The sequence below is a fragment of the Hylobates moloch genome, unplaced genomic scaffold (genome assembly GCF_009828535.3).
Source record: "Hylobates moloch isolate HMO894 unplaced genomic scaffold, HMol_V3 SCAFFOLD_3, whole genome shotgun sequence".
Classification (NCBI taxonomy): Eukaryota; Metazoa; Chordata; class Mammalia; order Primates; family Hylobatidae; genus Hylobates; species Hylobates moloch.
The window spans coordinates 153,669,525-153,695,650 of NW_026652278.1; the positions used below are offsets into that span (position 1 = coordinate 153,669,525).

General features: G+C 46.0%; 1 protein-coding gene across 1 annotated transcript in view; it reads right to left on the bottom strand.

The window, feature by feature from the left end:
- Window positions 1–25,914, bottom strand: part of TMEM192 (transmembrane protein 192) — a 45,522-nt gene extending 19,608 nt beyond the window's left edge. The window contains exons 1-4 of the mRNA XM_032148811.2: window positions 25,485–25,914; window positions 13,844–14,034; window positions 3,161–3,307; window positions 845–1,109 (exon numbers count right to left, since the gene is read on the bottom strand). Of these exons, the coding sequence (XP_032004702.2) occupies window positions 845–1,109; window positions 3,161–3,307; window positions 13,844–14,034; window positions 25,485–25,914 (1,033 nt within the window). The remainder of the gene's footprint in view (window positions 1–844; window positions 1,110–3,160; window positions 3,308–13,843; window positions 14,035–25,484) is intronic.
- Between the last annotated feature and the right edge of the window lie 212 nt (window positions 25,915–26,126).

Below are 26,126 nucleotides of genomic sequence, written 5' to 3' on the forward strand. Positions count from 1 at the left end.
AAATTTTTTAAAAAAATTAGCCGGGTGTGGTGGCACACACCTGTAGTCTCAGCTACTCAGGAGGCTGAGGTGGGAGGATTGCTTAAGCCCAGGAATTCCAGGCTACAGTGAGCCATGAAGGCGCCACTGCCTTTCACTCTTGGGTGACAGAGCAAGGCCCTGCCTCAGAGAAAATAAAACAAAATTTAAAAGTTCCCTCTCCCTGTTCTCAGAAATATCAAATAGCAGCAGCATTTCTATCTTTATGAGATGAGTAAACCACCTGGTAACAAAAGAGGGTATAATTCCACACTTCACACATGCTATGAGGGTACCATGTGCATAACAAATAACAGATTTCAAATGAAAATTAAGGCTATATATTTCACAAGAAAAGCTTTTTTTTTTTTTTTTTTGAGATGGAGTCTCGCTGTGTTGCCAGGCTGGAGTGCAGTGGCACAATCTCGGCTCACTGCAACCTCTGACTCCCTGGTTCAAGCAATTCTCCTGCCTCAGCATCCTGAGTAGCTGGGATTACAGGCACGTGCCACCACGCCCAGCTAATTTTTGTATTTTTAGTAGAGATGGGGTTACACCATGTTGGCCAGGATGGTCTCGATCTCCTGACCTCGTGATCTGCCCGCCTCAGCATCCCAAAGTGCTGGGATTACAGGCGTGAGCCACCGCGCCCGGCCAAGAAAAGCTTTAAGACATTAAGGTGATCCAAATTTTAGTGGTCAGAACACACATCACCCTTACAAAAATGAGAGAATATATTTGATTCTAAAATCAAACTTCATATATTCTTTCTGCTGTCATTTTTGTCCCTCAAGCACCCAAGCAGCTGAGAGAAAACTGGACATACCAGAGGACTGTATCATCAACGCAAGTCTCTTGAGATGCCTTGTCGATCGGTAGATCAAGTTATAACCTCGGTTTCTGATTTTGCTGTGGTGATACTGGATGTAGCATTCAAGGAGTAAATGGAGAATCCACAAAATAACTTTCCCAAGGATTATAACCGTCTGAACTTTCAGTGGGTTTGTGTAATTTCCTGGGCACTTGTCCTCATTTGGATCAGGGTAAGAACAAAGCACACCTGTTAAAAATGCTAAAATAACAAACACAAGCTGGGGGAAAGGAGAGCAGAAAGAGTAATATTCAATATTTGCAATTAGGAAGCAGTAACTACCATCCCAGCATACATTCTCTCTTTTTTTTTTTTTTTTGAGAGACAGTCTCGCTCTGTCGCCCAGGCTGGAGTGCAGTGGCACAATCTCGGCTCACTGCAAGCTTCGCCTCCTGGGTTCACGCCATTCTCCTGCCTCAGCCTCCCGAGTAGCTGGGACTACAGGTGCCCACCACCACGCCCAGCTAATTTTTTGTATTTTTAGTAGAGACGGGGTTTCACCATGTTAGCCAGGATGATCTCGATCTCCTGACCTCATGATCCACCCGCCTCAGCCTCCCAAAGTTCTGGGATTACAGGCGTGAGCCACCGCACCCAGCTTCCCAGCATACATTCTTATACATACAGCTTCCCCTATCCTATTTTTATAAATGAGTTTTTAAATGTATTTTCGTTTTGTTTTGTTTAAATGTATTTTTGTTTTCTGTGTGAGATACGGTCTTGCCCTGTTGCCCAGGCTGGAGTGCAGTAGTGCCATCTCTGCTCACTGCAGCCTCAACCTCCTGGGCTCAAGCGATCCTCCTACCTCAGTCTCTGGAGTAGCTGGAACTACAGTCCTGTGCCACCACGCCTGGCCAATTTTAAAAAGTTTTTATAGAGACAGGTTCTTGCTGTGGTACCCAGGCTGGTACAGAGTATGTTATACAAAAAGCAAAAGGAAAGAAGAAAAAGAGGTCACCATCTGGAAACCACAAGGCCACCCCTGTACATGGTGGTACCAAGAAGAAAGTGCTTCAGCTGGGATCTGGGGATCAGGAAGCCATGGTGGAGCCATACCACAGCTACTAGTTCTCTCAGGGAAAGGGGATACCACCTCTCTACCCAGTGATTCAGTTCTTAACTCAAGTCTCCCACAGTGCACTTCGCTGGAGAGGAATCCCAGCTGCAGGGGAACCCAGGAAATGTGCTGGGGGATACGGTCCCTGCAGACAGGCAAACCTATCAGTAGGAGGCTGAGCAGAGGCTGAGCAAGTCAATCAACTCCATTCACAGTCCTCATAAATACTCAAGAAGTGGTAAGAATGAACCCTCTTGATTTTTCACATTGCAACAGAGAACAACCATAACCCCTAGTGCTTCCAACTGCAATCGTCGAAAGGGAGGAACTGATTAAACAGACTGGCAGCAGAGTCACCACCAGTGAGGCCTGCGATAAGACCTTTCGCACATGTGTTTTTATAAACTCCAGATATTTGTAATTTTGTCATCATACAAAAATTGTACATGTTATTCCACTGCAACTTGGTTTGTCTGCTAAACATTATTCCCTAGGTATAAGTAAATTGATAAATTCCCGTGTCAACATATGTAGACTTTTCTGCATCTTTTTTGTAACTGAAAAAGTAATACAAGCACATGGTTAAAAAATCAAGTAGTGTTCAAAAGTAAACAGTAAATTGTATTAGTGTCTCTTCCACCAAGACCCTCAGTCCTCATTTCAGAGGCAACTAGGTCTGTGAATGCTTCTAGAAATATTCTATTATATACAGGAAAACAGGTCCACACTAGCCCTCTCAACTCCCTTTTAAAAACTGCAGATAGGAACATTCTGCACACAAGGTTGAAAACTTGATTTTTTTCACTCGACAATGTAATCATGAAGGCTATTCTATGTTAATATACTGTATACCTATCTACCCCATTCTTAACAGTTGCATAGCATTTCCTTATATGAATGGGACACACAGTGTCTTCTGGATGCCAAGTAGCCAAGTAGTTTGTAGTCTCTTGATATGATTGACAACATGGCTATTATCAGCAATATCTTTACATGTGTGCAAATATATCCACGATGAATTATTTGAAGATATAAGTAAAAGTGTATGTGCTTTTTTTTTTTTTTTTGCCCATGACACAGCCCTCAGGATGTCCTAAGAACATGTGCCCTACATTTTAAATGTTGATAGATACAGCACAACTGCCCACTGAAACACTTACATAATTTTTACAAACATCACCTCTGGATAGGTCCCCTTCTTGCAGCCAACTTACATGAATAAACCACAGAAGATTCACTATGATGACTGTAGGAAGAGGATGGAATCGGGGTCTAAAGTGAGCTTGTAATGAGTGATGTGGGAGAAGCTGGGCATCCAGAAGTGGGTCATCTTCAATACTCTGGGTGATATCCAAGGAACCCTGGGGTGCAGAAAAATAAGCAAGCCATAATCACCACTTTCTAGATTATGTTTCTAAGACAAATCTACTAAACTATAAAGCTTCTTAACCATATACAAATTAAAGGCAAGAGAACACATTCCCTACCTGAATCCAATTTTTTAAATTTAATTAATTTTTTTAAAATTGTAGTGACACAGTCTCGCTATGTTGCCCAGGCTGGTCTTGTTTGTTTGTGTTTTGTTTTTTGTTTTTGAGACAGAGTCTCACTCTGTTGCCCAGGCTGGAGTGCAGTGGCGCAATCTTGGCTCACTGCAACCTCTGCCTCCCAGGTTCGAGCAATTCTCCTGCCTCAGCCTCCTGAGTAGCTGGGACTACAGGTGTGCACCACCACACCCAGCTAATTGTTTTTGTTTTTTTTTTTTTGAGATAGTTTCGCTCTTGTTGCCCAGGCTGGAGTGCAGTGGCACAACTTTGGCTTGCCGAAACCTCCACCTCCCGGGTTCAAGCGATTCTCCTGCCTCAGCCTCCTGGGTAGCTGGGATTACAGGCATGTGCCACCACGCCCGGCTAATTTTTAATTTTTAGTAGAGACGGGGTTTCTCTATGTTGGTCAGGCTGGTCGCGAACTCCCGACCTCAGGTGATCTGCCTGCCTTGGCCTCCCCAAGTGCTGGGATTACAGGCATCAGCCACCACGCCCGGCACACATCCAGCTAATTTTTGTATTTTTAGTAGAGGCAGGGTTTCACCATGTTGGCCATGCTGGTCTCAAACTCCTGACCTCAGGTGATCCACCCACCTCGGCCTCCCAAAGTGGTGGGATTACAGGCATCAGTCACAGCGCCCGGCCCCAGGCTAGTCTTGAACTCTTGGCCGCAAGCTGTAATTCCAGCTACTTGGGAGGCTGAGGCAGAAGAAGAGAATCGCTTGGACCCGGGAGGCGGAGGTTGCAGTGAGCCGAGATCGTGCCATTGCACTCCAGCCTGGGCGACAGAGCGAGACTTCGTCTCAAAAATATGGATATATATTGCATTGTATATACTTTTAATTTGCTAAGAGTGTAGATCTTAAGTGTTCTCATCACATGTTAAAAAAAAGAAAAAAAGAATATGGTTCATGGGAAGCAATATGGTTAATAAGTCAGCAAATGAAAAGCACAGAAGACAATGCCAAAAAATTTAGGTCAGCTAATTGCACTACAATGAGACGGAAATGAAGGATTCATGAATAGGATATGGCTACACAGAATGAGAGCTCTTTATTTTGGAAGAAGTAGGGAGTAGGACAAATGATGTAAGGGATGGCTGTTGAGTGCTAAGATTACAAAGATAAGGACAGTAATCTGGGGTGTAACCTAGCTCTGGAGTGGGCTCCTCAATTTCCAGTAGCAGGTATTCAACACTGCTCTGCAACTGTTTTTGTTGTTGTTGTTTTGTTTGTTTGTTTTTGAGATGGAGTCTTGCTCTGTCACCCAGGCTGGAGTGCAGTGGCTCGATCTCGGCTCTTTGCAACTTCTGCCTCCTGGGTTCAAGCGATGCTCCTGTCTCAGCCTCCTGAGTAGCTAGGATTAAAGGCACGCGCCATCATGCCCAGCTAATTTTTGTATTTTTAGTAGAGATGGGGTTTTGCCACGTTAGCCAAACTGGTCTCGAACTCCCGACCTCAGGTGATCCGCCTGCCTCGGCCTCCCAAAGTGCTGGGATTACAGGCATGAGCCACTGCGCCTGGCCAACTCTTTTATTCAATGCCTAGATTGCTTCCTGTTTGGTTTACCATAACTCATGGTACGATTCGGATTACTCCTGTTCTCTTCAAGACCCCTCTGCCTCTAGCTCATTCTCAGTCAGCAGATGTTGGAGCCTTGAGATCTGCTCTTCCTTTAGCTAATGTCTGTGCATTCTTTCATGCTCAGAAGGTGCAATTCCCACCACATGGCCTTTCTGGATATCCCTAATCTGGATGGTGCCACCCTCCATGTTTTTCAAAGCATTTTGTGCTTGCCTCTTCTATCAAACTATCCTGTGATGGTCTCTTACTTGTCTCTTCCCCACTAGACGTCATTGGACCCATTAACTTTACACCTCTTGTCTTTGTAATCCCAGCACTCAACACTATCTCATGATTGTCACTCAGCAAACATTTGCTAGATGAATGAATGAGTGCCCCAAACCTGTTTCTGCAGTATTTTCTAACTCAATTATGGGCATCATCAAAGACCTGAGCTAATCAGAAGAGATTATCGGGACATACGGGGGATCAACTGTGACGAAAGGCAGTAAGAGCTGTGGTTAAGGGCAGGCTCCTAAGGGCAAACTGCCTGGATTCAAGCACAAGTCCTATTGCTTTCTAGCTGAGAGCAAGTTACTTCACCTCTCATGCCTCAGTTTCCACATCTAAAAAGGAGACTAATAATAGCACCTACTTCGTAGCTCTGTCAGGAATACTAAATGAGTCACTACACATGCAAGTCCTCATAACACTGCCTGACACACAGAGAACACTCAATAAGTATTAGCCAATAAGTATTAGCCACTATTATTTCTTTATTAACTCTTCTCGTTTTAATATTTTTTAAATTTTAAAATAAAAATCAACAGGGTCTCACTATGTTGGCCAGGTTGGTTTTGAACTCTTAGCCTCAAGCAATCTTCCCAAGTGGACTTCCAATGTGCTAGGATTACGGGTGTGAGCCACCACGCTTGGCCTTTTTATTAACTCTTACTTTTGACTTGCACCCTGCTATGGTCTAAATGTTGGTGTCCCCCAATAGTTCCCTGCTTTCCTTTGGGAAGTAATTAAGCCATGAGGGTTCCCCCCTCATAAATGAGATCAGTGCCCTTATAAAAGAGGCTTGAATGAGCTCCCTTCCACCTTCCACCACATGAGGATGCAGCAAGAAGGCTCCATCTTTGAAGCAGAGAGCAACCCCTCCCCAGGGCTCTTGGTACCTTGATCTTGGGTTTCCTGAATCCGTGGCTGCCTTAATCTTGGACTTCTGTCCTCTAGAACTGTGGGCAATACATTTCTATTTGTAAATTACTCCATTTGTATTTTATTATAGCAACCCAACCAAAGACACTACCCCTATAATCATTACCATTCTATCCACTCAGTGCTGGGGCATGATAAAAAGAGAAAAAATCATTACCATTCTAACTCCTAAACCTGTTATTTCCTCTCTATTCTCGCTATCTTAGTCCAGGCCCTCCCATTTCTTATGGCTTTTTACTAGAAGCTTCCAGTCTCCTGGTTTTGGCAATCTCTTTCACTGCTGTCAGAATTCTTCCAAGACAAACATTCATGTTTCTCTCCTCAAAAACTTTGGGTAGCTCCCTGTGATGGTCAATATCAGGTGTCAAATGGACGGTAAAGTATTGTCTGTGAGGAGCAGAACATTTGAGTCAGTGGATTGGGAGAGGAAGACCCACCCTCAATATGGGTGAGCACCATCCAGTCAGTTGCCAATGCAGCCAGAACAAAGCACAGAATAGGGGTATATGCAGCTTGCTGAGTTTTCTGGCTCTCTCTTTCCTGCGTCAGATGCTTGCTTCCTTTCTTCCTGCCTTTGGACATCAGACTCCAGATTCTTCGGCCTTTGGACTCTGAAACCTGCACCAGCAGCTTCCCTGGGGCTCTCAGGCCTTCGGCTACTGACTGAAGGCTGTGCTGTTGGCTGCCCTGGTTTTGAGGCTTTTGGACTTGGACTGAGCCACTACCGCCTTCCCTTTCTCCAGCTTGCAGGTGGCCTATCACGGGACTTCACTGTGTAATCTTGTGAGCTAATTCTCCCTAATAAACTCCCTTTTTATATATACATATATCCTATTGGTTCTGTCCCTCTGGATAATCCTAATACAATCCCCAAATCCTCAGGACAAAGTCCAAATTCTTAGTCTATTGCTTTACAATCTGTCCCCAAGTTACTTCTCAGGATTTTTTTTCTCTCTCTCTTTTTTTTTTCTTTTTTTTTGAGACAGAGTCTTGCTCTGCCCCCCAGGCTGGAGTGCAACGGCATGATCTCAGCTCACTGCAACCTCCGCCTCCTGGGTTCAAACAATTCTCCTCCCTCAGCCTCCCATGTAGCTGGAATTACAAGAGCCCGACACCTTGTCCAGATGGTTTTTGTATTTTTAATAGAGACGGGGTTTCATCATGTTGGTCATGCTGGTCTCAAACTCCTGACCTCAAGTGATCCACCCTCCTCGGCCCCCCAAAGTGCTGGGATTACAGGTTTTAGCCACTGTGCCCAACCTTTTTTTTTTTTTTAACTCACTCTGTCACCTAGGCTGGAGAACGGTGGCACGATCTCGGCTCACTGCAGCCTCTGTGCCTCCCTCTCCAGGCTCAAGAGATCCTCCTACCTCAGCCTCACGAGTAGCTGGGACCACAGGCACACTCCATTATGCTCGGCTAATTTTTGTATTTTTAGTAGAGACGGGATTTCACCATGTTGCCCAGGCTGGTCTTGAACTCCTGAACTCAAGCAATCCACCCACCTTGGCCTCCCAAAGTGCTGGGATTAGAGGCATGAGCCACCTCGCCTGGCCAAGGATTTGCCTCTCACCATTTCCCTCCCTCTTGGTGCTGTCTGCTTATGATACCCATCTTTCATGAAACACTTTCCATGTCTACACCAGCTCTACTTATTCTTCCCCACCTGTCAAAATGCTTGTGCCAGCAAAACCACCTTCTCTGTGATGGCTTTTTAGCATTCCCAGCCCCAGCACTGTTCCTACTGTACTCTTAATCTGACACTGTAGTTTTCATCTATACAAGTTTGAGCTGGGTCTACTATGTCTCTTCCATGTCTCTGTTTAACTTCTAAATATATAGAAGACTTTTTTTTTTTTGAGACGGAGTCTCGCTCTTTCACCCAGGCTGGAGTGCAGTGGCGCCATCTCGGCTCACTGCAGGCTCCTCCCCCCGGGTTCACGCCATTCTCCTGCCTCAGCCGCCCACGTAGCTGGGACTACAGGCGCCGGCCACCACGCCAGGCTAATTTTTTGTATTTTTAGTAGAGACGGGGTTTCATCGTGTTAGCCAGGATGGTCTTGATCTCCTGACCTCGTGATCCGCCTGCCTTGGCCTCCCAAAGTGCTAGGATTACAGGCGTGAGCCACCGCGCCCGGCTATAGAAGACATTTATAATAATGTTTAATGTCCGCATGCTATTTCTAGCGTATGTCATGTCTGAATCAGTTTCAGTGGACTCAGTACAGCTCACACTTTCCTGCCTCTTGGCGTGCCTTGTCATTTTTTACTGGATGCCAGATATTGCAAATTTTACTTCTGTGGATGCTGGACATTTTTTGTATTCCTTTCTTTTTTTTTTTTTCTGGAGACGGCATCTTGCTCTGTCGCCCAGGCTGGAGTGCAGTGGTGCGATCTCGGCTCATTGCAAGCTCTGCCTCCCAGGTTCAAGCCATTCTCCTGCCTCAGCCTCCCGAGTTGCTGGGACTACAGGCACCCGCCACCACACCCGGCTACTTTTTTGTATTTTTAGTAGAGACGGGGTTTCACCGTGTTAGCCAGGATGATCTCGATCTCCTCACCTCGTGATCCGCTCGCCTCGGCCTCCCAAAGTGCTGGGATTGCAGGCGTTGAGCCACCACAACCGGCCATTTTCTGTATTCCTATATTCGTGAACTTTGTTCTGGAGTGCAGTGAAGTTACTTGGAAACAGTCTTGCTGTTAAGAAATTAGGTGGGCTTCATCTAAGGCTAATTATACTCCACTACTGAGGCAAGACCTTTCTGAGTACTCTACCTACACGCTCTGTGAATTATGAGGGTTATATCTGGCTCGCGGGCGAAATAGGCAGTATTCTTGGCCCTGTATGGAGAAACTGTTCCTTGCAATCCTTTTAGGTGGTTCTTTATGAGGCCTCCAAGAGCTTCCTCATGCCCTGATTAGCACTCTACTGGATGCCTGGTGGGGGCAGGGCCGGGGGGCTCCCCCTGCAGATCTTCAGAGTTCTCTCTCTTTGTAGCTCTCTCCTCTCTGGGTGCTCTGTCTTGTGAACTCTAGTTACCTCGATCTCCTAGACCCTCAACTCCATCTCCTCAACTCAGAAGTCCACTGGGCTCTGCCTGGCTTCCCCTTCCTTGTCACAGCCTGCACACTCTTTCAAGGCAGTAAGCCAGCGCAGTGATAGGGTTCACAGCATGTTTCCCATATCTGAGATTGCTACCCTTCGTTGTCTGATGTCCGGTATCTCACAAAGTGTTGTATCATATGTTATATCTAGTTTCTTGCTTGTTTCAGGCAGAATGGTAAATCTATTCCCAGTTACTCCATGTTGGCTGGGAATGGAAGTCCCTACTGAACTCTCTCACATCTGTATTATAACCTACCATACTAAGCACATGGCATTGAAATTGTCAGAATAAAATGTGCTTTACAAGGGCAGAGACTCTTTTATATTATGTCCTTTGTGTTTTTAACACTTGATACATAGTAGGTGCTAAGGTGTTCAATATGCGTGTTGAGAGAATGAAAGACTGCTCAACTTCTTGTATGCTTCAGACCTGGGAAATTTTTATTTATTTATTTATTTATTTATTTATTTACTTTTGAGACAGAATTTCGCTTTTGTTGCCCAGGCTGGAGTGCAATGGTGTGATCTTGGCTCACTGCTACCTCTGCCTCCCAGGTTCAAGCAATTCTCCTGCCTCAGCCTCCCGACAGGCTGGGATTACAGGCACGTGCCACTACGCCTGGGTAATTTTTGTATTTTTAGTAGATACCGGGTTTCGCCATGTTGGCCAGGCTGGTCTCAAACTCCTGACCTCAGGTGATCCGCCCACCTCAGCCTCCCAAAGTGCTGGGATTACAGGTGTGAGCCACCGCACCTGGCCAGACCTGGGACATTTAAACAAAGCTAGTATTGAAACCTTCACTATAAGACAATAATCTACTTTATCTCCTACTATGTCACTTTCATGCACCTTCTTCTCTCATCTAAATGAGCTTTCTATAGAGCCCTACAAATATCCTCTCCTACCTTTTTCAGAATTCTATGCATCTTTCAAGGTCCTAACCAAGTTTATGTTCTCTATAAAACTGGCCTTGTTAAGTGTTTTCCTTCTGCTTTAAACTCCTATAAAACTTATTGCCCTAAGCCGGGCGCGGTGGCTCAAGCCTGTAATCCCAGCACTTTGGGAGGCTGAGGCGGGCGGATCACGAGGTCAGGAGATCGAGACCATCCTGGCTAACACGGTGAAACCCCGTCTCTACTAAAAACACAAAAAATTAGCCGGGTGTGTTGGCGGCCGCCTGTATTCCCAGCTACTCGGGAGGCTGAGGCAGGAGAATGGCGTGAACCCAGGAGGTGGAGGTTGCGGTGAGCCGAGATCGTGCCACTGCACTCCAGCCTGGGGGACAGAGAAAGACTCCGTCTCAAAAAAAAAAAAAAAAAAAAAAAAACTTATTGCCCATAATATTCACTCGGAATATTTCTTACGCTGCCTTCTATTGTTTTCCTTTTCATGGGTGTATCTTTTGTTTTTCCTAACTACACTGAAGGAATTGGGGACTATAAAATATGGTTATTCTCTATGTCACTTAGGAGTATTTACTTTCCAATGAGTCCTATAGGAAATATGCAGCATAACCATACAAACAGCACCCAGTCATTCTATTAACTCACCGTCTGCAAGTGAAGGGTGAGGGGAAGAGGACTCCTGAATCCAAATGATTTTTTCATTTCCATTATTAACTACATTACCACCTGTAGAAGATGTCTGTTGTTTTTGCCCACATGGTATCTCTTCCCTCTTCTGTGACAATAACTCTATTTCCTTTGAGGACACGCTGTTTTTTTTTTTGTTTTTTTTTGTTTTTTTTTTTTTGAGACGGAGTCTCGCTCTGTCACCCAGGCTGGAGTGCAGTGGCGCGATCTCTGCTCACTGCAAGCTCCGCCTCCCGGGTTCACGCCATTCTCCTGCCTCAGCCTCTCCGAGTAGCTGGGATTACAGGCGCCCACCACCACGCCCGGCTAATTTTTTTATATTTTTAGTAGAGACGGGGTTTCACTGTGGTCTCGATCTCCTGACCTCGTGATCCGCCCGCCTCGGCCTCCCAAAGTGCTGGGATTACAAGCGTGAGCCACCGCGCCCAGCCGAGGACACACTGTTTACTTCTGCATTAAGTCTTAGTGGAAACATCCTTCAACATCCTTCCTCCTCCTCTGGTCTAGGAGTGGTCATGGAACAAAAAAACAGTTGGGTGAACCCAACTTTTTCCATGAGCAGTAAAAGAAAGATCATGAGGCCGGGCACGGTGGCTCACGCCTGTAATCCCAGCACTTTGGGAGGCCAAGGCAGGCAGATCACCTGAGACCAGCCTGACCAAAATGGAGAAACCCCGTCTCTACTAAAAATACAAAATTAGCCACGTGTGGTGGTGCATGCCTGTAATCTCAGCTACTTGGGAGGCTGAGGCAGGAGAATCACTTGAACCCAGGAGGCGGAGGCTGCAGTGAGCTGAGATCGCACCATTGCTCTCTAACCTGGGCAACATGGGTGAAACTCCATCACAGAAAAAAGAAGATCATGGTTTAGGCAGATTCATTCCAGGGTAGACCCTGAAAAGACTCCTGTCACTTCTATGCCTTGAGATGTCCTTGTTTGGGTCCTTTCAGAGGCCTTGGCATATACTCACCCTATAGCCTTTCAAATAAATCCTTTTCTTAAATTAGCCAGAGTTGGTTTCACTGCCTGCAAACAACGAATCCTTACTAACACAAAGTCTTTGACTCAATTCATTTAAGTGTCTGTAACTAAGGCATGGTCCAAAATTTTTAGCTTTTTCCTGAAGGCTAGAAATCATGTCTACAAAATACCAAAAGCAGGCAACTTACTCAGATCTAAAGTGACTCCAATATGTGGTTGGTAGCAAAACATTAATCTCTAATTAATTTTTATTTATTTTTATTTTTGAGACGGAGTCTCGCTCTGTCGCTCTGTTGCCCCGGCTGGAGTGCAGTGATGCGATCTTGGCTCACTGCAACCTCTGCCTTCTGGGTTCAAGCGATTCTCCTGCCTCCCCAGTATCTGGGATTACAGGCCCCCACCACCCCACCTGGCTAATTTTTGTATTTTTAGTGGAGACGGGGTTTTGCCATGTTGGCCAGGCTGGTCTCAAACTCCTGACCTCAGGTGATCTGCCTGCCGTGGCCTCCCAAAGTGCTGGAATTACAGGCATGAGCCTCTCAGACCATCCTCAGTCTCCAGTGTTTGAGGAAGCAGATTTCTAGTACTATATGCATCCTAAAGCTAAAAGCTACAGATCCAAGAACCCTAGAGCAGCTTAGCATCAACCAAGAAGCACTTACTGCATGTGTTTTTCTAAGAGTCTCTCATTTTCCTCTTACATATTCGTTTTTTTCCATACATTGTCAGCTCATGAAGCTCAGCCTTAAAAACTCAGAAACAATGAATTTTGCTTTAAATATATATGAGTCTCAAATCTACTTACAGGTCTTACAGTTAATTTTCCATTTTCTCAACTGGAAAAAATAGAACATTTTAGTTTCATTAGAAATTGTTTGGTCTTTATTTCATCAAGATTATTTAACTATGGTCACTGCACAAGAATCTAAGCTACCATAATGCTGGAACTGTTTCATGTTTCTCTTCCTTTTCCTGATGCAGTTCATTCAGTGATAGGATCACAGTAATATTCCCACTAATTTATTAACCCAAATTAGTGCTTTAATGGAACTGTCAACTTTGCATTTCTCAAGAGCAAAAAATTTTATTATTTTCCAATGGAAAATCCAGTTAATTCTCAGCATACATGCATGTTTCCCCTAAAAACACCTTACGATACTGAAGCAAAGAAATAAGATTTTTGTAATTATGCTACCATTCTGTACTATACACGCTGTAAACTAGACCACTGGTATTTTTTGGTAATCTGGTTTGAATCTATCAAAGATTTAAAAACCTTTGCATTCCTACCATGCTAGATTCAAAACAGCACATGACACTTTTTCTCTCGTGTGGGTTTGCAGGCGATGATAGCGACAGGTCTGCGGGACGCTGGCGCCCGGCCCAAGCGTCGCTGTCACTCCAAGTCCGCAGCCTCTAGAGCCAAGGCAAGGGACCTCACTAGGAAGGGAGATTTCGCCCCCTGTGCCCCTGGGACGTCCGAGCGGAACCCATCGGCCCAGCTCCCGGAGACTCGCGGGGAGGAAGGGCTGTCAGGCCAGGCGTGCATCACGTGAAGCTGCCAGTTCCGGGATCAAAGACATATTCCGCACGTGAGCTGGGCGCCAGCCTGGGACCCCCGGGGGCCGTGCGCCCACCGCCCAAGAGCCCACCCCAGCCTCCACTGGGAAAACTAGCCCGGAGCCAACGTGTCGCGGATCCCACGGCCGCCTGGCGCCCTCCCATAGCCGCGCGCCCAGGCCTCCCCGGCACAGGCGGCGCCCCCTTCGGCCGCGGCCGCAGTCGCCAAGGGCGGCTTCCCTCTCTGAGTCTCCGCCCCGTGCGCCCCGGCACAAGAAAAAGGGGATTCCGGGGCCAACCGCCCGCCGCCTCCATGCACTCACGTCCTCCATCCTGCCCCCCGCCGCCATTTCCCGACGCCGGAGGCCGAAGCCCCGGCCAGCCCGACCTCTCCACCTGGACCTGGTAAGCCTCTGGCCGCGAAACTCGCCACCTTCTGGGACCTGCCAGGCCCCTCCCCAGACACACCCCCTCCTGCGTCCGCCCCGCCTCCGGCTGGCCCGATCCCCGCCCCCTTAGCTCCGATTGGCTGAGATGGTGGGGGGGCGTGCCGGCCCAGAAGACCTGGACTGTGGGCGGTGGCTACCGCCTGAACCACCTCGGTTCCTGAGGCTTCTGGCCGCAGCCGCTCGGTGCGCTCTTACCCAGAGATTTGAGCATTAAAGGATGCCTTCCTAGTCCAAGAATTTAACTATTTTCGGGCTCCACTTGCATATTTTAAGAACATTAACTTTTTTCGGTCTTGCCTAGTTGTTTGCAGACACAGCTCTACGCCTAGGTAGAACCAGCGGTAAAATCCTACTCCACCAGCAGAGGGACAGGAGCAGAATAAAGATTCCAATTTCCATGACATATTTACAGATTTCTCCAGTGGGAAACAAAGCAGTTCGGAATGCTTACGGCGTTTGTTTATTAAGACAGAGTCTCGCTCTGTCGCCCATGCTGGAGTGCCCTAGCACGACCGCGGCTCACTGCAGCCTCGAACTCTTGGCCTCTTGGCCAGTTCTCCCACCTCAGCCTCTCAAAGTACTGAGATTACAGGCGTGAGCCACTGGGCCCTTGTTTCTTTTAAAAATTGAATTTCAAAAAGAGAAAACTTCAATGACATTTTCTAAAAAGTTCATGATTGTAAAAATGTAAGCAAACAAGGAAAGAAATTTTCTGTTACCAGCTCCCGGAGAGAACTTTGATATTAATTAGAATGTATACACTCATACATTTTTTTGGTGGGGCGGCAGAGACGGAGTCTCGCTGTGTCGCCCAGGCTGGAATGCAGTGGTGCAATCTCGGCTCCCGGGTTCAAGCCATTCTCCTGCCTCAGCCCCCTGAGTAGCTAGGATTACAGGCACGTGCCACCACGCCTGGCTATTTTTGTATTTTTAGAGAGAGAGGGTTTAGCTATGTTGGCCAGGCTGGTCTGGAACTCCTGAGGTCAGGTGACTCGCCCGCCTCGGCCTCCCAAAGTGCTGGATTACAAGTTTAGCCACCGCGTCTTGCCCACTTTCATACATTTTATGCTTATTTGTACACTGAGTATAGTGTGATCCAGTTTAGGATGTGTGAGATAAAACTACTCAAATGTTAGTGAAGGAAGAGATGGTGTAAGACTCCACGTGATCTTTTTCCTTTTTCTTTTTTTTTTCTCGTAGAGACAAGGTCTCACTATGTTGCCCAGACTGGTCTCGTAATCCTGAGATTCTATGAATTATTTATCACAAGCCTTTTCTAGACATGCAAACTTTCTTCTCTGCATTTTATTTTGAAAATTTTCAAGTCTACAGAAATGCTGAAAGATTAATACCGTGAACATCCATGTACCCCTCATACTTGATTCATTAGTTGTTCATTTTTTGTCATGGTTGCTCTGTGTGTGGGTGTGTGTGTTCATACACATTTTTTAACTGAACCACTTGAAAGTAAATTGAAGACAATATGAAGCTTCATTCCTAGATACTTTGTTGCCTAAAATAAGGATATTTTATATTTTCTTTCATAACCACAATATCAATATTACAACTAATAGTAATTCCATGTTTACTAATAACCAATCTATGGCAAAAATTTTCTAAGTTCCAAAACGTCTTTTTTAGCTGCTTTTTTTTGTTTTATTTTGTTTTGTTGTTTTTGAGATGGAGTCTTGCTATGTTGCCCAGGCTGGATTCCCACTCCTGAGTTCAAGCAATCCTCCCACCTCAGCCTCCCAAGTAGCTTGGATAACAGGCATGCACCACTGTGCCTGGCCCAGCTGCTGCCTTTTCTTTTTCACTAACTAGAATCCAGTCAAGGTTCACACATTTCATTTCATTATTATGTCAAGACATGCTTCTCTGTTGTTGTTTTTGAGACAGGATCTCACTCTGTTACCCAGGCTGGAGTACAGGGGCGCTATCATAGCTTACTGCAGCCTCAACCTCCTGGGCTCAAACAATCCTCCCTCTTCAGCCTCCCAAGCATCTGGGACTATATGTTCACACAACCATGCCAGGCTAATTTTTAAGATTTTCTTTTTGTAAAGATCGGACTTTGTTATGTTGCCCATGCTGGTCTCAAAACTCCTGGTCTCAAGCCACCCTCCCACCTCAATCTCCCAAAGTATGGGAACTACAGGCGTGAGCCACTGCACCTGGCCAAGATGTACTTTCACAGGAAAAGCACACTGGTTAAGACCAGGGCTCCAGAATTAGTCATGGAGGTTTGAATTCTGCATCTTACTAAGCATGTGATATTGGGCACTTTGCTTAAGTTCTTAGGAGCTGACTGGGCAAGGTGGCTCATGCCTATGGCCCTTAGCATGTTGGGAGGCCAAGGCAGGAGGATTGTTTGGTGCCTGGAGTACGGGACTAGCCTGGGCAACATGGTGAGTCTCTGTCTCTACAAAAGATTAGAACATTAGCTAGATGTGGTGACGTGCACCTGTAGTAGCAGCTACTTGGGAGGCTGAAGTGGGGAACTTTTAGTCCCCCTTTTACAGAAATTTTCTTTCCTTTTGTTTTGTTTTGTTTTGAGATGGAGTTTCACTCTTGTCGCTCAGGCTGGTGTGCAATGACGTGATCTCGGCTCACTGCAACCTCTGCCTCCCGGATTCAAGTCATTCTCCTGCCTCAGCCTCTCAAGTAGCTGGGATTACAGGCACCTGCCACCATGCCTAGCTAATTTTTGTATTTTTAGTAGAGACAGGGTTTCACCATGTTGGCCAGGCTGGTCTTGAACTCCTGACCTCAAGTGATCTGCCCACCTTGGCCTCCCAAAGTGCTGGGATTACAGGCATGAGCCACTGTGCCCAGCCAGAGATTTTCCATTAAATAAAATAATGCATGTAATGCTCTTTATACAGTGTTGTCTCTACAAAGCACTAAGCAAATGTTAGTCATTTTTTGTCTAAATCAGATTTATTAAGGCATTATTAACATACGTAATCATTTTTGTTTGTAAAGACAGGGTCTCACTATAGGCTGGTCTTGAACTCTTGGTCTCAAGTGATTCTCCTGCCTTGGCTTCCCAAAGTGCTGGGATTACAGGCAAGAGCCACCATGCCAGACCCATTGTTTTAATAATGTATTAAAAATACGTTATGCAAGTAGTTCAGCATTTTTTTTTCTTTTGAGACAGAGTCTTGCTTTGTGGCCCAGGCTGGAGTGCAGTGGCATGGTCTCAGCTCACTGCAACCTCCACCTCCCAGGTTCAAGCAATTCTCCTGCCTCAGCCTCTGGAGTAGCTGGGATTGCAGGCACCCGCCACCACACCTGGCTAATTTTCGTATTTTTAGTAAAGGCGAGGTTCCACCATGTTGGCCAGGCTGGTCTCAAACTCCTGACCTCAAGTGATCTGCCCACCTCTACCTTCAAAAGTGCTGGGATTACAGGCATGAGCCACCACTCCCGGCCAGCAATTTTTTTCTTCTGCAGTTTGAAAAATTTTTTAAATAAAGTCAAAAGGGAAAAGATAGGCTAAAGAGCTTGCTTACACTTTAGGGTAGGAATAATCTGTGATTACCTGGTATAAACCAGAAGAAAGAAATGGTATCAGGAAATAGAATTCTGAACTTTACAAGGTTTAATAGAAGGAGACTGGTGGAGCTGGAGAGTGAGGTTGTCAGAGGGAGAGGTGCAATTCAGTAGGAGACCTTGACTACCGGGAAAAATGATGAGTGGGAGAAAAGGATGTTCTCTGAAAAATCATGGGTGACTCTACAGAAGGAAGAAGGGGAACAAGATCCATCTTATCTTACCATTTGGTTTAGACCTTGTCTTGCAAGAATAGGTGCTATTTCATGTTTAGTGTGTCCAGGTGAAAAGTGAAAGGAAAGTATATAATTGCCACTAAAAGTCATCCATATTCTTTCTCAGGCAATATATGCAGAAACAATGGTTTAGGTACAGGAATAGGATTCTGTGGAACTCTGTCCAAAATGTACCCCTGCAATGTATTTGTATAGTACTTCAGGCATAGATAATATACAGGAATTAAAACTTAGTCCGCACAGGGAAATAGTATTAAAATCTCAGCCCATATAATGCTCTAATGACTGCTAAGGCAATTTATATAAGCATAGCCGTGTAAATAAGTTATATTTATAAAGTATCTGACACTTCATTTTTGTATGACTAAAGATCTTTTGGTGAAGATTCTTGCATTTATTTACTTATGAGGAGTAAGGAAAGGAGGAGAGAAGCTGTTTTCCTAGTGTTGGGGCTCAGAAGATAATATCGGCTAGGCGCAGTGGCTCACGCCTGTAATCCCAGCACTTTGGGGGGCCAAGGCGGGCGAATCACCTGACATCAAGAGTTCGAGACCAGCCTGGCCAACATGACGAAACCCCATTTCTACTAAAAATACAAAAATTAGCCAGGCATGGTGGCATGCGCCTGTAATCCCAGCTACTTGGGAGGCTGAGGCAGGAGAATGGTTTGAACCCAGGAGCGGAGATTGCACCACTGCACTCCAGCCTGGGCAACAGAGCAAGACTCTTTTCAGATTTAAAAGTTTAAAAATGCAACTAGCCTGGCCAAAACGGTGAAACCCCATCTCTATCAAAAATACAAAAATTAACCAGGTGTGGTGGTGCGTGCCTGTAGTTTCAGCCACTCAGGAGGCTGAGGCACAAGAATTGCTTGAACCTGGGAGGCAGAGGTTGCAGTGAGCCGAGATCATGCCACTGCACTCCAGCCTGGGTGACAGAGCAAGACCCTGTCTCAATAACAACAACAACAACAACAACAACAACAAAAAGAAGAGGATAATATCACAAGTATAGTGCTTTTTTATGCTGAGTACTTGAAGTGAAGGACACATTGGCAGGCCTCGAAAGCAAAGTTTCTCTATGACTTTTGAACAAACAGGCCTTGCTGACCCTGGTACTAAGCATTAAAGTAGATGCTTGTAAATTCTTATCCCTACTCAGTCTATTGTCATTAGATCACCTGTAATCCCAGCTACACAGGAGGCTGAGGCAGAATTTCTTGAACCCAGGAGGCAGAGGTTGCAGTGAGCCGAGATCGCGCCACTGCACTCCAGCCTGGGCGACAGAGCGAGCCTCCATCTTAAATAAATAAATAAATAAATAAATCTGTTATGCTTTTCTCTTGTTAATCTGGCTTTTGTTATAGGAGTGTCAGCCACGACCCTGTGATGGGGAGGAAAGGTATCACACCTTTCCACCTCTATGCTACCAAACAGTTCACCATTAGAAGATTCTGGACTGAAGCCCCATCTTTCCTGTAAGTGTTTTCACCATCAGCATTGTTCTAGGCACCATGCTCATTCCTGATCGCAAATATTAAAATGTTAATAATATCTCATTGATTTTTTTCAACATCAAAATCTGTCCTTTATTCACTATGACTTCTATTATTCAGCCTAGCATAACGTAACATGTCATACAAACAATAGGTACTTAATTGATTTTTTGTTAATTTTAAAGCAGGATCTCTTTACTAATATTGATTTTAATCTGCTTTTGAATGGATTTATTTATTTATTTATTGAATAAAGATGGGGTCTCACTATGTTGCCAAGGCTGGTCTTGATCTCCTGGGCTCAAGCAGTCCTCCCACCTCAGTCTCCCAAAGTGCTGGGATTATAGGCATGAGCCACTGTGCTCAGCCTAAATTTATTTTTAATCAATAAATAGAAGTTATATATATTTATGATGTTCAGCATAATGTTTTGGTATATGGATACATTGCAGAATGATTGAATCAAGCTAATTAATGTATTCACCACCTCCCATACTTTTTTTTTTCCTTAACTTGCCTTTTAAATAAAATTTTAGAACAAGTTGATCGTAGCTAAATATCTCTACAGTTCTCTTAGGCTGCCCTATACCATTGTCAGAAATGAAGATATCCAAAATTCTGCTTTGGATAATGTTTTGTAGCTAAATCTCTCTTAGGTACTTAGAGAGATGCCATTGAAAAATTCCCTTTCAATGAACAGACAAAAAAAGCAGGTCAATAGTTATTTTAGCGTATCAAATTATATTTAGTTTATGTACTTTTGTCTAGAAAATTTTTTTTTTCTAGAAAGAAATTTAAGGATATTGTAAGCAATTGGAAGCATTCCAGTTTCCATTTATTTGTTTCATAAATGTTTGTATCTTTCAAAGCACCTGTACCACAAATAGAGTCCAGTTGTAACGAAACATTTCACATTTGAGTGATAATGGACTCTGTTAGAGGTCTCAGGGCTTGTAAAGTTTCAGGCTTGATATCCAGTACTTGCCCTCTCATTATTGTTTGTTTTCTCCTAAAGTTCTTATGATCTCAAATCCTGGCATTTAAAAACACACTTATTTTTGAAGGCAGAGTTTTGTTTGTTTGTTTCACTGACTCATTCAGGAGCAGAAAAAAAGTTTGCTAAAAATCCCAAAAGTAATTTATGTTTGGATAGACACCAAATATGTGAAGTTTCAGACCAAAACCACAATTTCTCTGAAAGGTTTTAGAAAACACACACTGAAAGGGTGAAAATCAATTTTGTAACCTTCATGAAACTCAAGGGTACTACTTAGTGATTATAGAGCTGACCTTGTCTAATCTCCACTCACTCCTGATTCTTCTTTAATGCCAAGTACCAGGCTTAGGCATCCAGTCCAAACAGTCGGCAGCATTCTCATGGGAGGACCTCCTTATTTCAGAAATAATCAGAAGATGGGGCTTTAAGTGCTTTGTAGTGATATCTCTTTTAATTAAGATCTAGATAGTTAAGAAGTAAAACTTTTCTTTTACAATACAATTCATAATTCTGTGTATCCCCAAATAACTTATAAAATAATTATTTTGATTCTCCACACTGAGCTGAGCAGTAGCTCCCTAATCTGGCTCTGATTCAGTTCCAAACTATACAAGGCTTTTACCCTCTTTCAGGAAGCTCACTCTCCTGAGTCTGAGTCTTTGTATAACCCTTCTAGGATTCAAAGGGGCCTAGTTCCTTTCCAACTTGACTTTTATATTTCTTTTAAAAGTAATCCCCAGTTGATGGATTATTTATTTATTTATTTTGAGATGGAGTCTCACTTTGTTGCTGGAGTGCAGTGGCAGGATCTCGTCTCACTACAACCTCCACCTGCCAGGTTCAAGCGATTCTCCTGCCTCATCCTTCCAAGTCGCTGGGACTATGGGCACCTGTCACCATGCCCAACTAATTTTTTTGTATTTTTAGTAGAGATGGAGTTTCACCACGATGGCCAGGCTGACCTCAAACCTGACCTTAGGTGATCTGCCTGCCTCGGTCTCCCAAAGGGCTGGGATTACAGGTGTGAGCCACCGTGCCCGGCCTGATGGATAATTTAATAATGATTTTGAGAAAACCCACCAGCCACTTGGAAGAAAATAAAGCTGAATCAGTCCCCATTTCTTTTTCTTTATTTTTTTCTTTTTCTTTTTTTTTTGAGACAGAGTCTCGCTTTGTCACCCAGGCTGGAGTGCAGTGGTGCAATCTTGGCTCACTGCAACCTCCGCCTCCCGGATTCAACCGATTCTCCTGCCTCAGCCTCCAGAGTAGCTGGGGTTACAGCTGCGCACCATCACGCCTAGCTAATTTTTGTATTTTTAGTAGAGACGGGTTTCACCATGTTGGCCAGGCTGGTCTCAAACTCCTAACCTCAAGTGATCCGCCCACCTTGGCCTCCCAAAATGCTGGGATTACAGGCATGAGCCATCGCACCCAGCCTACTCCTCATTTCTTAAACCAAAATTAATTACTAATGATTCAGACTAAAACATAAAAAATAAGTAGTTGGCTGTGATGGCTCATGCTTGCAATGCCAACACTTGGGAGGCTGAGGCAGGAGGATCACTGGAGCCCTGGAATTCAAGGCTGCAGTGAGCAATGATTGCACTACTGCACTCCAGCCTGGGTGACAGAGCAAGACCCTGTCTCTAAATGGCTCACGCTTGTAATCCCAGCACTTTGGGAGGCTGAGGTGGGCAGATCACGAGGTCAGGAGATCGAGACCACAGTGAAACCTCGTCTCTACTAAAAATACAAAAAATTAGCCGGGTGTGGTGACGGGTGCCTGTAGTCCCAGCTACTCGGAGAGGCTGAGGCAGGAGAATGGCATGAACACGGGAGGCGGAGCTTGCAGTGAGCCGAGATTGTGCCACTGCACTCCAGCCTGGGTGACAGAGCGAGACTCCATCTCAAAAAAAAAAAAAAAGAAGAAATCAAACCAACAGAATTTCTAGAAAAAATATTTTAATGTGGTCTTACAATACTTTCCATGCATTACCCCCATACAAAACAATAAAGAAAAAGGTTCAAGAAATTTTACTACATAAAAAGTTTGCAACTTTTGCATAAGAAAAAAGAAAACATAAAGTTAAAATACAAATGACAAATAACTAAAAGCAACATAAATATCCATTATTTAAGGAATAAATAAAAAAACTATATCTAAACTTAGAAGACTATTCAACCATTTGAAAAATAAGGTAGATCTACATACATTGGCAAAATAAATAGGCCTTTAATATAATATGTTACAAAAGCAGGTTGCAAAATAATAGCTATGCTATAATTTTATCTATGAAAAAAGAATACAAATATAATGCAAAACCCAACTATTTTCATAGGCAAATATATGCTATGAAAGTTTACAGAGCCAGACAAATTAAGCAAGAAAAAGAAATAAATGGTATTCAAATTAAAAAGAAAGTTCTACATCAAGGACCAGAGGAAACAAAATAGAAAGGAAGATGTGAAACTATTTCTGCTCATAGAAGACATAATGTTAAATCTAAAAAACTCTGGCTGGGCACATTGGCTCACACCTGTAATCCCAGCACTTTGAGAGGCTGAGGAGGGTGGATTGCTTGAGGCCAGGAATTTGAAACCAGTCTGGGCAACATGGCATAACCCCGTCTCTACTAAAAATACAAAAATCAGCGAGATATGGTGGCACATGCCTGTCATTCCAGCTGCTCAGGAGGCTGAGGCATGAGAATTGTTTGAATCCAGGAGGCAGAGGCGGAGGATGCAGTAAGCCAAGATTGTTCACTGCACTCCAACCTGGACAACAGAGAGAGACTCCTTTTCAAAAAAATAAAAATTAAAAATTAAGAAAATAAAAAACCTGAAATAATTCATGAAAAAACTATTACAGCTAATAAATCAATTCAGAAAAGTTTCAGGATATATAATCAACAGAAAACTTGGAAGACTCCTACTTCCTGATTTCAAAACATACTACAAAGCTACAGTAAGCAAAACAGTATGGTACTGGTGTAAAGATAGACATATAGAACAATAAAACCAATCACAGAAATAAAACCACTCATCTGTGGTCAATTGATTTTCAACAAGGATACAAAGATCATTCAGTGGAGAAAGAATAATCTTCACAAAGTAGGACTGGGCATGGTGGCTCATGACTGTAATCCCAGCACTTTGAGAAGCCAAGGCAGGTGGATCACCTGAGGTCAGGAGTTCGAGACCAGCCTGGCCAACATAGTGAAACCCCATCTCTACTAAAAAATATATACAAAAATTAGCTGGGCATGGTGGTGCATGCCTGTAGTCCCAGCTACTCAGGAGGCTGAGGCACGAGAATTGCTTGAACCCAGGAGACGGAGGCTGCAGTTAGCTGAGATCACACCACTGCACTCCAGCCTGGGCAACAGAGCTAGAATCCATCAAAAAAAGAAAGAAAGAAAAGCAGAAAGAAAGAGAGAAAGACAGAAAGAGAGGAAAGGAAAGGACAGGAAAGGAAAAGAAAGGAAAAAGAAAAAGGAAAAAAAAGAAATGGTGCTGATAAAACTGGAGATTCACAGGCAAAAGAATGAAGTTGGACCCTATCCTTTTTTTTTTTTTCTACTAAAGGGCATTTTATTTATTTTTTCTTTTTTTTTATTAATTTTTTTCTTTTTTTGCACATAAAACAATAAACATTTTCTAAAAATACATACAAACAAAAAGATGCATATCAAACATATTAGGAAGGTTGCACATGGGAAGACCGGGAATAGAAATGGGGGGGTGGGAATGAAAGAAAATAAATGAGAGAGGGACTTTGTATGGATCAATGATAATAACTCAATGCTCTATGTCTTTGACAAAGAAGGAGAAGAAGGAAGAGGAAGAAAAAGAAAGTGGGATAAAGGATCAGAAAGGGAGGAAAATAGAAAAAATTAGAGTATGACTCCAGGGTAGACCTGTTTTGTTGTTGCTGGGTTGGTTGGTTTGTTGTATTTTTCATATGTTTCGCCATGTTGGCCAAGCTGGTCTCGAACTCCTAGCCTCAAGTGATCAACCCGCCTCGGCCTCCCAGAGTGCTGGGACTACAGGCGTGAGCCACCACGTCCAGCCCCCACACTGTGTCTGGCCTCCATGGTAGACCTCCCAGACGGGGCAGCCGGGCAGAGGCGCTCCCCACATCACAGACGGGGTGGCTGGGCAGAGGCGCTCCTCACTTTCCAGACGATGGCCGGCTGGGCAGAGACGCTCCTCACTTCCCAGACGGGGCGGCCGGGCAGAGGTGCTCCTCACTTCCTAGATGGGGCAGCTGGGCAGAGGCACTCCTCACATCCCAGACGATGGGCAGCTGGGCAAAGGCGCTCCTCACTTCCCAGACGGGGTGGCGGCCGGGCAGAGGCGCTCCTCACATCCCAGACGTTGGGCGGCCAGGCAGAAGTGCTCCTCACATCCCAGACGGGGCGGCCGGGCAGAGACGCTCCTCACTTTCCAGAAGGGGCGGCGGCCGGGCAGAGGCGCTCCTCACTTCCCAGATGGGGCGGCCGGGCAGAGGCGCTCTCACTTCCTAGACGGGGTGACGGCCGGGCAGAGGCGCTCCTCACATCCCAGATGATGGGCGGCTGGGCAGAGGCGCTCCTTAGATCCCAGACGGGGTGGCCGGGCAGAGGCGCACCTCACTTCCCAGATGATGGGCGGCTGGCCAGAGGCGCTCCTCACATCCCAGACGGGGCGGCCGGGCAGAGGCGCTCTTTACTTCCCAGACGGGGTGGCCGGGCAGAGGCGCTCCTCACTTCCCAGAGGGGGTGGCCAGGCAGAGACGCCCCTCACTTCCTAGACGGGGTGGCGGCCGGGCAGAGGCGCTCCTCACCTCCCAGAGTGGGCGGCCGGGCAGAGGTGCTCCTCATATCCCAGACCATGGGCGGCCAGGCAGAGACGCTCCCCACCTCCCAGATAGGGCGGCGGCCGGGCAGAGGCTGCAATCCTAGCACACTGGGAGGACAAGGCAGGCGGCTGGGAGGCAGAGGCTGCAGCGAGCGGAGACCACGCCACCGCACTCCAGCCGGGGCAACACCGAGCACGGAGTGAGCGAGACTCCGTCTGCAGTCCCAGCATCTCGGGAGGCCGAGGCGGGTAGACCACTCGAGGCCAGGAGTTGGAGACCAGCCTGGCCAACATGGCGAAACCTCGCCTCCACCAAAAATACCAAAACCAGCCAGGCGTGGTGGTGCGCGCCCGCAATCCCAGCCACCCGGCAGGCCGAGGCAGGAGAATCACGGGAGTCCGAGGCAGGGAGTCTACAGCGAGCCGAGCCATGCAGCTTCACTCCAGCCTTCTGGGCCTGTTGGATCATCTGCCTGACCACCTGCTTGAGGTGCGGCGCCTTCTCGTCCTTGTGGGGGTGAGTGAAGAGCGCGACCCGGCTCACGCCGCGGTAGAAACCAGTGTCCCTCCAGCCCAGGCCCAGAGGAGGCACCTCGGTGTCGGACCGGTCGGGCCAGTAGGCCAGGGACTCGCCGAACTCAGCAGGCGCGGGCGCGGGGGCCTTGGCCTTGGCCTTGCTCTTGCTCCGGGCGTTGGCGGCGGGGACGGCGCCCTCGTAGGGGCTCCAGGCGGCCCGCAGGGCCTGGCGCTCCGGGCTGGAGAGGAAGTCCCGCAGCTGCTCCTCCTTGAGCCGCTCGCGGTAGGCCTGCTCGCCGCCGCCCATTGGCGCCTCCAGCGCGGCCCGCCGCCGCTCGCAGTAGTAGAAGGCGGCCTGCGCCTAGGTAACCTTTTCGTTCACGTGCGCCTCGTCCAAGCAGTTCAGCTGGGACTCGGCCATGGCGCCCTGGCCCCGGCCCCGGCCCCGGCCCCGGCCCCGGCCCTCCGCGGTCCGAGGTCCCACAGTCGCACCTGGAGCCGCCAAGGGGTGGACCCTAT